Source organism: Spinacia oleracea, chromosome 6 (assembly GCF_020520425.1).
Source record: "Spinacia oleracea cultivar Varoflay chromosome 6, BTI_SOV_V1, whole genome shotgun sequence".
NCBI lineage: Eukaryota > Viridiplantae > Streptophyta > Magnoliopsida > Caryophyllales > Amaranthaceae > Spinacia > Spinacia oleracea.
The window spans coordinates 145,344,359-145,357,310 of record NC_079492.1 but is presented as its reverse complement, the minus strand read 5'-3'; the positions used below and the strand labels follow the sequence as shown (position 1 = coordinate 145,357,310).

The 12,952-nt window shown below is 34.4% G+C and overlaps 1 protein-coding gene across 1 annotated transcript; it reads left to right on the top strand.

Moving 5' to 3' along the window:
* The first annotated feature begins 9,338 nt into the window (after positions 1 to 9,338).
* LOC110796209 (cytochrome P450 78A3) lies at positions 9,339 to 12,422 on the top strand. The gene is made up of 2 exons (XM_022001243.2): positions 9,339 to 10,439; positions 11,698 to 12,422. Exons 1-2 carry the CDS (start codon positions 9,441 to 9,443, stop codon positions 12,304 to 12,306), a joined length of 1,608 nt encoding a protein of 535 aa, XP_021856935.2. The 5' UTR covers positions 9,339 to 9,440; the 3' UTR covers positions 12,307 to 12,422.
* The last annotated feature ends 530 nt before the right edge of the window (positions 12,423 to 12,952 follow it).

Here is a 12,952-nt window from a genome sequence, read left to right as displayed (position 1 = left end):
ACCCATTTATTTTCTTTCATTTTTGATTTTATCTTTGTAATCTTGTGCTTATAACCTTATATTCTGATTGATTGGTTTAAATTTGGATTGATTAATGAGCTGACATTTTTATTTCTTAATTTTCATTGACTCACAACTCTTACAACTATTTCGTTTTCTCGTGAAAAAAGACTAAAAAACAAAAAAAATCTATAAAAATACAACAATAATTGTTAGTTTTGTAATATTCTCTTTTCCTTAATAACCGTGTAAAATGATAAACGGAGAAAAAAATAGGAACGGGTCGGAGGGAGTAGCAATTAGCACCAACCTTACATATGATGAAGATGTGGAAATGACATTGCTTTCAACTTGGCATTTAGATACTAGTAATTGGTAAGAATAGTCTATCATCTTTGTTAACATTAATCTTTAAGAGGTTCTCTTGCATTAATTTTTAATCCAAATCTAAAAACAGATTTATAAAATCACCGAGGACTTTGACTATGACATGACAAATAATTCAGTCAATTACTAAATTAAAATTGATTAATATAATATAGACATTTATAGAATATAGACGAGGTTTATCAATCACTTTCCTCCTTTATATTATACTCTTAAGTATCAAACAACTGGAACAACATGATCTATTTGTAATTCACAAATCAGATTCACTACGATAAAGTATCATAAGTATCTCCCTCAATAACGAATCATCATTCGTATATTTGAGCATTAAAATATTTCTACTTGTTATAATTCCCACTTGTTTCATCGATTGCAAGTTTTCTTGAAAAAAAGAACTATTTTAGAATTAATCACTTTTCATTTATATTTTTAGCTACCAATTAAGTATTCGCGCGTATGACTAGGTTTTGGCATAAGTTAGGGTACTCTCTCTTTATTTTAAGTAGTAAAATCTTAGAGTCCTTAAGTATTGTTTTTTGATTAGTTTTCGATCTATCTATTACTCCATACTAAAAGAGACATCAGGAATGACATGTGTCAATTCCTGGTGCGATTTTTTCCCGCCAAAAATCACTCTCTCAAAAAGTGTATCTATTTTATTTTATTTTTATTATTTACCTTTTTTTATAACTATTTATGTATGGAAATAAAATTTTGTTAATAAATTATGGCAATAATAGATACGACGTAATAATAATTATTCTAAGTTGGTAATATTTTAGTCAGATCGCTATATTAATAATGGAAAATATATCACTCAATATTTTGGTCAAATTACCATATTAGCATTTTAAATGTGTATATTAGTTGAATAAATTTAAATGAATATATTTTAGAAATGTTATAACTATGCAGTAGTTTGAGGGATATTCAGTTAAATATTTGGTGAAAAAATGATCAAAATCCGTGCGTGCACGGAATCCAATCTAGTTTATTATAAAAGGGTGATGATAAAGGTCGCAAATTACGACAATATTTATTTGTCGCAATTTTACGTGTCGGAGTTTAATTGGTCATATAGGCGTCACGTAGGCTATGTGTCATCATAATATTTTTAATATCAATTCAATATTTTTAATATTTTTAATATGTAAATAAGGTAGTCGATATAAAGAAGGAAACAAATTAGAATATTTAGATTATATAAGTTAAATATTTTAGTTTCCATTTTTTGAAACATGTATAATAGATAATATAAGTTAAATATTTTAGTTTCCAATTTAAATCAAGACACATAAGCATGTCATGTCATCATTGTGACACGGCTTAAAAGTCCCATGTTGTGACTTTTATCATTTTCGGTTAAGAAAATAAAAATAAAAATAAACATACATATCACATTAATTAACATTTTTTTATAATTTTTTCCATTTTCAAAAACAATATGTGTACTATATTAAGAAGTCGCTTAAGCGTTCGGAGAGGTGGGCGACAGGAGGGAGCTTGCCCATCAGCCTACTTTGCCAAGAGGTGGCGGGTGTACTACTATAACCGTATAAATGATTATGATTTAATCTAAATCATATGCCTATCAAAGTAATAAAACTAAAACATGAAATTTTTTCCCTAATAGAGCCCTTAACTTAATCACACGGAACCAACACTAACCGGATAAAAATTAAACAAAACATGATAGTCGCATATGGATTTTTTTTTATTTTTTTATTTTGATGCTAATGAGGTTACAAATGAATTAACCGATAGTCGCACATAGATAATTGAGAGGCAAATACGAGGAAGAATAGCTGTCTTGATGAAAGTCATTTACAAGGAGAGTTGTGTTTTTAATCATTTTCTGAAAAAAGTGCAAGTTGGAGACTTGGAGTCAACTCTCAAAAAATTGGAGTTAAATTAATTAAGCCTATTGGCGTCTAGTGGGATAAAATTAATATTACGGAGTATAGATCATGAAATGTCATAATACTACAAAAAATTGTGATAATCAAATTTGAAATGTTTAGTTTATATGAGTGTCTTAAAAAGTCTCATCACTTAGTACAAAAGGCATTGAACTATTGAATCGTTCACGATTTAATCTAATTAAGATAGCTAAAAAAGTTTGTCAAGGTAGTATAATATTATTTCAATTTAACAATTAACTTGTAATAGTTCGTGTCCAATGGGTTAATTCTAAGAGATTGATAAGACGTTCTTTTCTCATTTGTCGAGTGTTATATAATTGTAGAAGTGTCAAAATGGTTGTTCAAATCAAGTCAATCAAATTGAGTCTTTTTCGATTCTAATCAGTAATCACTTTTAGGTCAATCACATGCAAATTACTCCCTCCGTCCCATAATATAGTGCTCGCTTCCCTAATCCGGCGTCCCTAAAAGATGTGCCTGTTTCTATTTTAATCTATTATTTTTTCCCATATTACCCTCATAAATATATTATAATACCGAATTTGTCCTTAAAAAAATCAGATAAATGTACTTTGAAAATTGTACTTTATGTTTTTTATTCAAGTCAATATTCGTTTTTCTAGGCCCAATTACTCCACTCACCGTCCAAAACCCTAGATCATCCCCCATAAAAACCAACCCTCATCCCCTTTGATGTGTTCCATAAGTTGCTTAAACATCTTCTTTCTGCTTCTTTGATGTGTTCCATAAGTTGCTTAAACATCTTATGGACAGTCCGAATACCTCTTTTGCAGCCTTTATTGAGCCTTTCTTGACTTTCCCGTCTTTTCCCAGTCCCCTGTTAAGTATCCAAACGAGGATATGCAGCCTATCAGCACTGCTGAGCCTGGCGCGCTTATGAGGACGCCTTCCTCCCTGCCTTGGTTCCGGATGAGTGACAGCTTGAGAATTCTGTAAATGCAGCCTTGTTTCTGCATTACTGCTTGCTGCCTGTGTATGTTGTAGCTCTGTTTCTGTCCCCTGCTGCTCTGTCTCTTGCTGCTCTATTTCTGGTGGTTCCATATTTAAATCAAATGGGTAAGCTGTATGTTGTTCCGTATTCAAGCTCCTGCTGGTTCCATTAAAGAGCATGTCAAGCTCATCATCATCTAATTCATCACCACTTGAGAAATCGTGGTTTTGATCATCTTCAAGTTCTTCATCCGGAAACCAAGGCTGATTTAGATCCAAGTCTGAAGCCATAAAACCCAGGCGATGATGCTCTCCACAAAAAGTTGGCTGCTTTCCCTCCCCCCTATTTTTAGTAATTTTCTCTCTCTGTTTTGTTGAAATTTTTATGAACAGTTAACAAATGAAGTCTGTATTTATATTGTGGGTGTTAGTCACAGGTTTAGAAATGTGAATTTGAGTAATCTGTGTGTTTTCTAATCTGTAATTCTATTGGTAGTTGCTGAGAAATAAAAACATTTGATTGGTCAGATAGTTTTTGTCTGGATTAGTGACTTGGCATGATAATTACTCTTTTGTTATTGGCTTAAAAAATCAGCAATGTAATAGTCACATGTATTACGGCTGTTTTGTTTGTTTTTAATTAAAATTAAAATAAAACATCTACTTTATCTTGAAAGTACAATCAATAATTTATGTTATCCTTTACCTTAATAACCGTGATTTTGGTCAAACGGGCACTATATTATGGGACGGAGGGAGTACCTTATTAAAGGCGATCAAGGGGTAAGTTGAGCAAGTTGAAATTCAAATAAAGAGGCCCGTTTTGGGCCAAGACTACCTTTCGGGCCAACTTTTCGAGCTCTAACACGCTAGAATCGGGTTGGGCATGGTCGTCGATCAGTTCAAGCTTTTGGAAGCCTAGCTAACTACAACTTATATGTACTCTCTCCGTCCCTAAAAGATTGCCTATAGAAAAAATTCACTTAATTAAGAATTGGATGTAATAAAAAACAAATTGGTAGGTAAATTTGTCTTTTAGTTAGTGTGTGAGGAAAGACATTTGGGGACCACAATCTAAATAAGATACGGGACAAACAAATTAAATATGGACATCCATTTATGATATACTCGTATAGGACAATCATTTAGGGAGGGAGGGAATTCGTTATGAACATTTCAATTAGTATAGATGTAGAAAGTACAGTTTTGAATTTTCCAGTTATAGGCCTTGTTTGGTAGAGAGAGTTTTGTGGCAAAATTAGAGGTTTATAGTACTATTAGAGGTTTGACTAGTCAAATACTCTAATAGTGGTGTTTGGTAGAAAGAGGTTTGAGAAAGAGTTTTGAGCCCAAACCTCCGATTCACAATACGCTGCTAACAGCAACGTTTTGGTGAGAGGTTTGCAAGTACAACATTTTAAAGACTACTTTACCTTGGATCAGTTGCTTGCTTGTTGTCTTCAACCTTTCCCTCCGATCTCTCCGCCATTAACATTTTGTGAAACACTACCTTAATGATTGGACGTTTTGTGAATTACTACCTTATAAAAACTTTTTTATATTTTCCTACCTTATAAGTTTGATATGATTTACTAACACTACCTTGTAACAGAAACCGTTAAATTTCTCCGTTTGTGGGTCCACTCCAACGACTTTCTCTTTCTTCTTTCTCAATCTCTGTTCTCCTTCTCTATTATCAATCTCTGTTCTCCTGACATTTCTATAAACAGGAGACCGTGATTGCGTAAATAGCGTAACACCTCTAGGTGTACCAAAAAACGAATAATCCCTCAAGCACTTGTCATCTTCATCCTCTTTCACCCGCCTTATCGCCATCATCCGCCTCGCTGCCACCTCCTGATCCCCCACTACTCGCCTCACAATCGCCGCAGGCAACCTGACTACTGGGCCACCACCAACACAACCGCTCACCACCTTCTCTTCCTTCGCCGACATCGATATCGACGCTACTTTCTGTCTTCTTTCCCTAAACGGTCCCAAAATCACGAATATTACAGTCATCATCATCCTCAAAAAACTCCTCCATGCACCCATTGATATTAAGGAGCTTACTCTCCCACTTGCTCCAGACGTTAACATTTCCGACGCCATAATTCAAATTTTGAAAAATTCAATTAATTATTGTTGATGAATAATCAACAATTAGAGAAAAGGAGGAAAAAGAATTTGATTAATTTGTTGATGATTCAGACCTTGGCCTTCGTATAAAATTTACATCTGCGAGAGTGCATAGATGTCATTGAGAAAGGAGAACAGAGATTGAAAAAGAAGAAAGAGAAATTTGTTGAGGGTGGGCCCACAAACGGAGAGATTTAACGTTTTCTGTTACAAGGTAGTGTTAGTAAACCATATCAAACTTATAAGGTAGGAAAATATAAAAAAGTTTTTATAAGGTAGTAATTCACAAAACGTCCAAACATTAAGGTAGTGTTTCACAAAATTTCCTATTTTTTTTTCAAAGGTTAATTTTTCCTAGATTTACGAATCTGATATAAAAATCTTTCTTTAATTTGGCTTTTTTTTTTGGTAAAAAAATTCATCAAATATGGAAAAAATACGTGATAATTAAATGAAGACTAAATTGTATTAAATATTTTTGGGAATTTCTGCAATTTATTGAGAATTACCATATAATTGATCCATCTCACCAAGATTTTATATTTGCATGATAATTGTATCAGTTCAATTGACGCTAATTTGCAAAGTACTCCGTATAGATTTCGGTGAGAAATTATGGAGATAGGAGTTGTACAGTAGTATAATTGTAATTGTAGATGGAAAAAAAAAGGTGGTGATGGATTAAAATTGGAAGTATTGAATTTTTGTAAAAGTTGCGGACTGCAGAGTAAAATAAGGTGAAGAGGGTAGAGTGGTAGACGAATCTTTTAACCTATTTCACTGTTTTAGTTTGAGGTTAAATGAGTTATGCAACTTTTAGATTTTTAGTAATTCAGTATAATTTATTTTATTAGTAAACTTTCCAGAAAATTATTTGTAAATACATAACTATTAAAATTCATATACAATCAATGTGCATGAATGTCATTTTACACAATCTAATAACTATCAGCTTTTAACAATCAGCTAATTGTTACCAAACACATTTATATAATCAGCTAGTCAAATTCGCAGTCAACTCTGCTAAACAAAAAGGTAATCAGCTAACTGCTAATGTAGTAATGTGAACAGTAAATAGCTAAACGCTAACCTCTAGTTACCAAACAGGGCCATAAAATCATTTATAACAAAATCCAACCATATACGAAGTATAAAATTATAATTATTTTTAAAGTCAAAATAGAATCATGGTAATCTTACCATATGTAGAAGGTACTTTTTGTGCACAAAAAATTGAGCCCATTATCGGATGCTCGGATCCTAAACAAAGTTGTATTTGTTGGCATTTTGACTTTAAGTATTCAGAATTTTGCATATGTATTTTATTATTTCAAAATCAATCCAATGTTTAAGTCGGCCAGATCAAACGAGATCAATTTTTGAGAGGTCCAACTACAATAAGCACAAAAGATATTAATGTACTCCGTACATTTCATCAACCAACTGTATTGCTATCTTACATGTCAATAGATGTCTTTATGTTCAATGAGCACTAAGGGTGCATTATATTCCCGTGATTTTCATTTATTTTTCATGAATTTATCTTATCTAAATTTAACTGAATTTAACAAAATTTATTTTAGTCATAAATTTTACTCCGTACTTGGATAGCCCTTATTTTCCCTAAACTTATTATCTGAACTTAATTAAACAATTTTTTTTTTGAAATAAGTGATCGAACGGAACAAAACCTAATTGAGCTAGCGGTGGAGCGTCAATTATCAAATTAAGTTGAGAGTAGAAGTCGGACCACAAGGAAGTTTGAATTGACCACCCTATGACGAGCAAGCCATGGCAATTGCATAGTCTTCAACTCCTTTTATACTTTGGATTTAATTAGTAGTGCATGCTTGTCTATCTATAGGAAGATATTTTTACCATATAGGATTCGCACTCGTGCACTACATATTGTATAAAGGCACTCAGTTTTAAGTTTAACCAATGTAAAGATATCATTGTTGTATGTGCGTAGGTGATTGCATGATAGTGAAGTGCAAACGAAATGTGTCCAAATTTAGATTAAATTTAGGCTAAATTGAAATTGATGAACGTGGCTAGTGCGAAAGAGACTAATCAATTAGGTTAAGTCACCTTCTGTGTTAATGGCAGCTTTAGCAATATTGCCAACAAGTCTAGTGAGGCTATTATCATTCAATTCGGTTACCCCAGCCAAGAGCCTTTAACTTCATGATCAACATAGCAATGATTCATCTAGCTTTTTCTGGTGTAAAATCGAATTATTAATCTATTAGAAAGTGCATAAAAGTTACTCCGTAATATCATATGCTACAAATATTAGAGGTAGTAAGGTAGGGATTGAATACAACAAAAAATATCATCTTTTTAACATGATATATGTCCATCACAATACCAAACAATGTTTTAACCTATTGGAAAGGATTTCACCTTACAACCAAAACATTGGGAGTTCAATATCCACTAGGGGCACTTTGGGGAAGATTTCCCTTATTATTCCCCCACTGTTAAAGTGTCTATCCCTGTTACTGCGGGCGGATTGGCCCGTACGGAGTTCCGACCCGATAGAATATTTCATCTTACCTCCAAAAAACAAAGAAAAAAGAAAAATGCCCATAACAGTATTACACACCCGTGTAAACTTGGACGCGTATTATAAATTACAAAGGTCGCATGTTGCGACTTTTATCAATTTTGATTTATAATACTATTACGGCAGTTGCGATGAATCAGCAAAGTGGGTGTTTCATTTCTGTTACATGACCTAAATCGTTAATTAAGATAACATAAATTAACCTTTGCATGCTTCTTGCATGCCATTTCATATGAACGCAAATTTAGCACTTCTGACTTTTCGTTTGTGGATCTTAAAATTGTCAATGTCGGCGCTCGCGCGCAACACCTTCTTCAAACGAATATACCGTTGTTGGCGTTGTACTACTTGTACGGTATCTTCAATTTCCGATCTAACATTTTTCACCTGTACTTTTTATGAACTACTCTAAAGAATTATGAATTAACGAATTCCTCGATTAATTAAAGTTAGATCATTTTAACTTTTTACACTAAATATACTCGTCTTTCAATATAGGCTATAACCTTAGTTACATTAACTCTTATATCAGATGCGCAAGTGTGCAACTAGATCGATCTAGTCACTTACAAAATAATAATACTCAAGATTTCCTGAACAAATTGAAACTTAGGTCCTATATCTGATTTGGTGCCTCTCAATTATTTTTTTGGGTATTTTTGTCACTCATGCATCATCTTTTATTCTTCTACCACAAATTAACCCCCAATAAAAGTAAATGTAAATCAATTAACCCCCAATAAGATAATATGATAATTATACTACTCCCTCTGTTTCTTTTTGTTCTTTACGTTTCGCTTTTTATACATTTATTAACGACTAATTAATGTACACTGAGATTCCTCTATTTTATTCAATTAAACAAGGAAAATTACGTTTATTTATAATGTTTCACTTTTATCAAAATTCTGATATTGCAAAAATCAGAAAAATTTAATGTCCCAAAGGAAAAGTATGAAAGATTAAATTACCCAAAAAATTTAATCGATTAAAACAATCATTGGACAAGAATTTTGATAGAATATTAAAATATTTATGTAATAATTAACATAAAAAAAATGTAAAAAAAAATTGAAACACCCACAAAGAAAAACGTAAAGAACAAAAAGAAATGGGTACGGAGTACAGTTCATTAAAAATACTACTACAATGTAGACTACAACAACTTTATTTTCTAATACGCTCATCTTTAATATTTTGTGTGCAATCAAACAACCACTCACTCAACGAGAGTTGTATTAATTTTTTAACATATTCATAACATATTTTTTTTTTAAATGCAAGTGCTATATTACAACTATCATGTCAATCCACAAATAAGTCATGTTTGAATGTTGGTTGCTTGTCACTTGTCACTTGTCACTCGTCTATATAAACCAACCTCCAACAATTGAAATAAAACCATAAATAGAAAGCCTCACCAAATCCTCAAAATACCCTAAAATAAACTCCATTTATTAACACTAATTATGGAAACACAAACTGAAAGTTTATGGCTATTAGCCCTTGCTTCCAAATGCACCACTTTATCTCCACAAACCATCCTTTTCCTTTTCTCCCTCCTATGCTTACCATGGTTAACCCTGGTTTTACTCTATTGGGCCGAACCCGGAGGACCGGCATGGGGCAAATACCGCCACAAATTCAGCCCACGAACAACGACCCGGATACCAAACGGACCTCGAGGTTATCCCCTCATAGGAAGCATGGACTTAATGGTGGGGTTAGCTCATCACAAGCTGACTTCCATGGCTAACCACCTAGGGGCTAGACGGCTCATGGCCTTCAGCCTAGGAGATACACGTGTCGTGATCACATGCAACCCTGACGTGGCTAAGGATATCCTCTGCAACTCTGTGTTTGCTGACCGTCCGATCAAGGATTCTGCTTACACCTTGATGTTTAACCGCGCCATGGGTTTCGCACCCTACGGCGTTTATTGGAGGACGTTACGAAGAATCGCCGCCACCCATATGTTCTGTCCAAAATACATCAATTTCGGACAAACACAAAGAGCTGAAATGGCCTCTCAAATGGTGGAAATAATTAATAATAATAATGGTGGTGAAAATAGAGCAGCATTTTGTGTACGGGAAATGCTGAAACACGCTTCACTGACGAACATGATGGCGTCGGTGTTCGGAAAGCGGTACGAGTTGTCGTCGCTGAATACAGAGGCAGAAGAACTGAGTCAACTCGTAGGAGAAGGGTACGAGTTGTTAGGGGTGCTGAACTGGTCTGACCATCTTCCTTGGCTTGGTTCATTTGATCTTCAAAGGATCCGAGAGAGATGTTCTGGGCTTGTTCCTCGGGTTAATCGGTTTGTTAACCGGGTTATTTACGAACACCGGGTTCAGGAGCATAAGCATGAGATGGGTAACTCCAAAGGTCAAGATTTTGTGGATGTTTTACTATCCTTGGATGGAGCTGATAAATTGTCGGATTCTGATATGGTGGCTGTTCTTTGGGTAAGCATTTTTTGTACTTCAATTTTCTATTTTAATCACCTTCCTCGTTGAGGATATAATAAAATAAAGTAGGCCATATTAATTTAATTAATGACTAAAAAGGTCTTAAAAAAATACTCCTCGTTTAAAACTAATCAGGTTGATAATGTTATTTGAACTACCGTGTACTCTTTCTGTTTCATATTAATGGTTATACTTTGATTTTTGATATTACTTACGGATTTCATTTTAATATCATGTGTGACTTATGGGTAAAGGAGAAAAAAATAGATTCATTTATAATTAACCTTGTTTGATTCTTTTTATATGTGCTATCGAAATACCAACTTTTTCTATTTTACGAAAATAAAATCAAAGATTTTAATAAAAAGGTAAAATGTAACCATTAAATTGAAAAATAGGGGTGCTATTATGATTTATGAGTGAGCAACCCTCACTCAATCTTTGGAGGTCGGTCGTGACCTAATTGTTCATTTTATTTTATTGAGCGGGGGGACAACAAATCCGATCCTCTATCATTATGCAAAATATGATGTGCCACCAAAAGACAAGTCGAACAGTAGCATTTTGTAGTTACTGCGGTCTATAATGACGTTTTATGTCAAGAATATAGCAACTAGACTAAAAGTTAGAAGTAGACCTGATCAAAAGGTAGGCAGAGTCGGCTTTGGCTGGACCGAGGGCATAGAAATCTGTCCATCCTGTCGGGCCAGGCCGGGTCAAACTCCAGACCATTTTTGTGCCCAGAACCTGCTATTTCGGGCAAAAAAAGCGGGCTTCGTGCCAGGTCAAATTTATAACTAAAATTGTTGTTTTACGTTGTCCGATGACCGCAAATTTTTAAAGTTTGATCCGGGTCGGGCCCGAAAATTGGGCCAAAATATTATACCCAAAACCCGATACTTTTGGGCTGGGTCTTACCGGGAAAGCGGGCCGACCCATATTGATCAGTTAGGGTTAGATGAGGTTTTGGGAAACTTAGAAGAAGATTTTCTTTATAATATGGAGTACATCACTAATGATTATTGATATGAGTAAGACATAGGATATCTTTTACTTGATACGGAAATATTGCGCATCTTTGTAATGATTACGCATACTTACTAGGCAGATGCGGAAAAAAATCCAGAAAATAGACTCATGCAGATAACAATTACCTTAATAAAAATCATACTTTTTTCAAGTTCGAGTCTTTTCCTTTTTTCATTTTCTGAGTTTTTTAATGCTTATACTAAGTAATTTAAAAATGGAATGGCAGGAGATGATATTCAGAGGAACTGATACAGTAGCAGTTTTAATAGAGTGGATATTGGCAAGGATGGTCCTTCACCCTGATATCCAATCAAAGGTCCAAGATGAGTTAGACAAAGTTGTTGGAAAATCAAGACCGTTAATGGAATCTGATATCCCTTCATTGGGCTACTTGCAGGCTGTGATCAAAGAAGTTCTCAGATTACACCCACCAGGCCCACTTCTATCATGGGCCCGTTTAGCAATAACTGATACAACCCTTGATGGGTATCATATCCCAGCAGGAACAACTGCTATGGTTAACATGTGGGCTATAGCCCGTGACCCCAAAATATGGGCTGACCCACTTAGGTTTAACCCTGAAAGGTTTGTCAATGATGTGGATTTCTCGGTGTTGGGCTCGGATCTTAGGTTGGCACCATTTGGGTCGGGAAGGCGGTCTTGCCCCGGGAAGGCACTTGGGTTAACCACTGTTAGTTATTGGGTAGGGACTTTGTTGCATGAGTTTGTTTGGACACAATGTTATCAAAATCCTGTTAGTCTAACTGAAGTCATGAAGTTGTCCTGTGAAATGGCTAATCCCCTAACGGTTATGGTCCGTTCTAGGCGTAGTTAAGTGTAGGGGTGTCAAATCGGGCCATTGGTCGGTTACAGGGTGTAATATAACGCAGTACGTTGTACTGGGCCATAATGCTTATGTGGGTTGAATGCGTGATTTTTTTTTTCGAGTCACTTCGTTTTTGTCAGAAAACGGTTGGATCAGGTCAGTTTTTGACAGCCCTAGTTAAGTGTATGGCGTAAAAGTTTAGTTGGTTTGGGTAATTCGAGTATATACTATATAGAAGTAATATTGTACAAAAGTCAGTGATACAAAAGCTAGTAGTGCAGGTGTAAAAATATAGCGTACTCCTTAACCAACTAGGAACAAGTTAGCGTTCTAAGGGTAACAGAAAAAATGTACTCTGTAGAAGAATAAATAGTTTGTCGTAAGTTTTATTCACACAAACTCTATTATTAAAACGTAATAAAAGGGTGAATTTGTAAACGTGCTAATTACAGAGTTTTATGGAACGTATTTTCCTTGGTACTTCCAATGATGTTATTCATAAGAAGCTGCAGACGCAGACCTTTCGTCTTATTGAATTTTGTACAGATAACATATTTACACTTTCCTGATTACAATTTCCTTAATACGTGCAGGATTAGTATATTGATCTTTCCCCTAGGTATACATTGAATTAATGAGATATAAAAAATAGACG

Bases quoted from the DNA above. Each gene is read 5' to 3' on its own strand.
- LOC110796209 (XM_022001243.2), top strand. From the start codon at position 9,441: ATGGAAACACAAACTGAAAGTTTATGGCTATTAGCCCTTGCTTCCAAA. The intron at 10,440-11,697 runs GTAAGCATTTTT...ATGGAATGGCAG, and splicing joins ATATGGTGGCTGTTCTTTGG to GAGATGATATTCAGAGGAAC.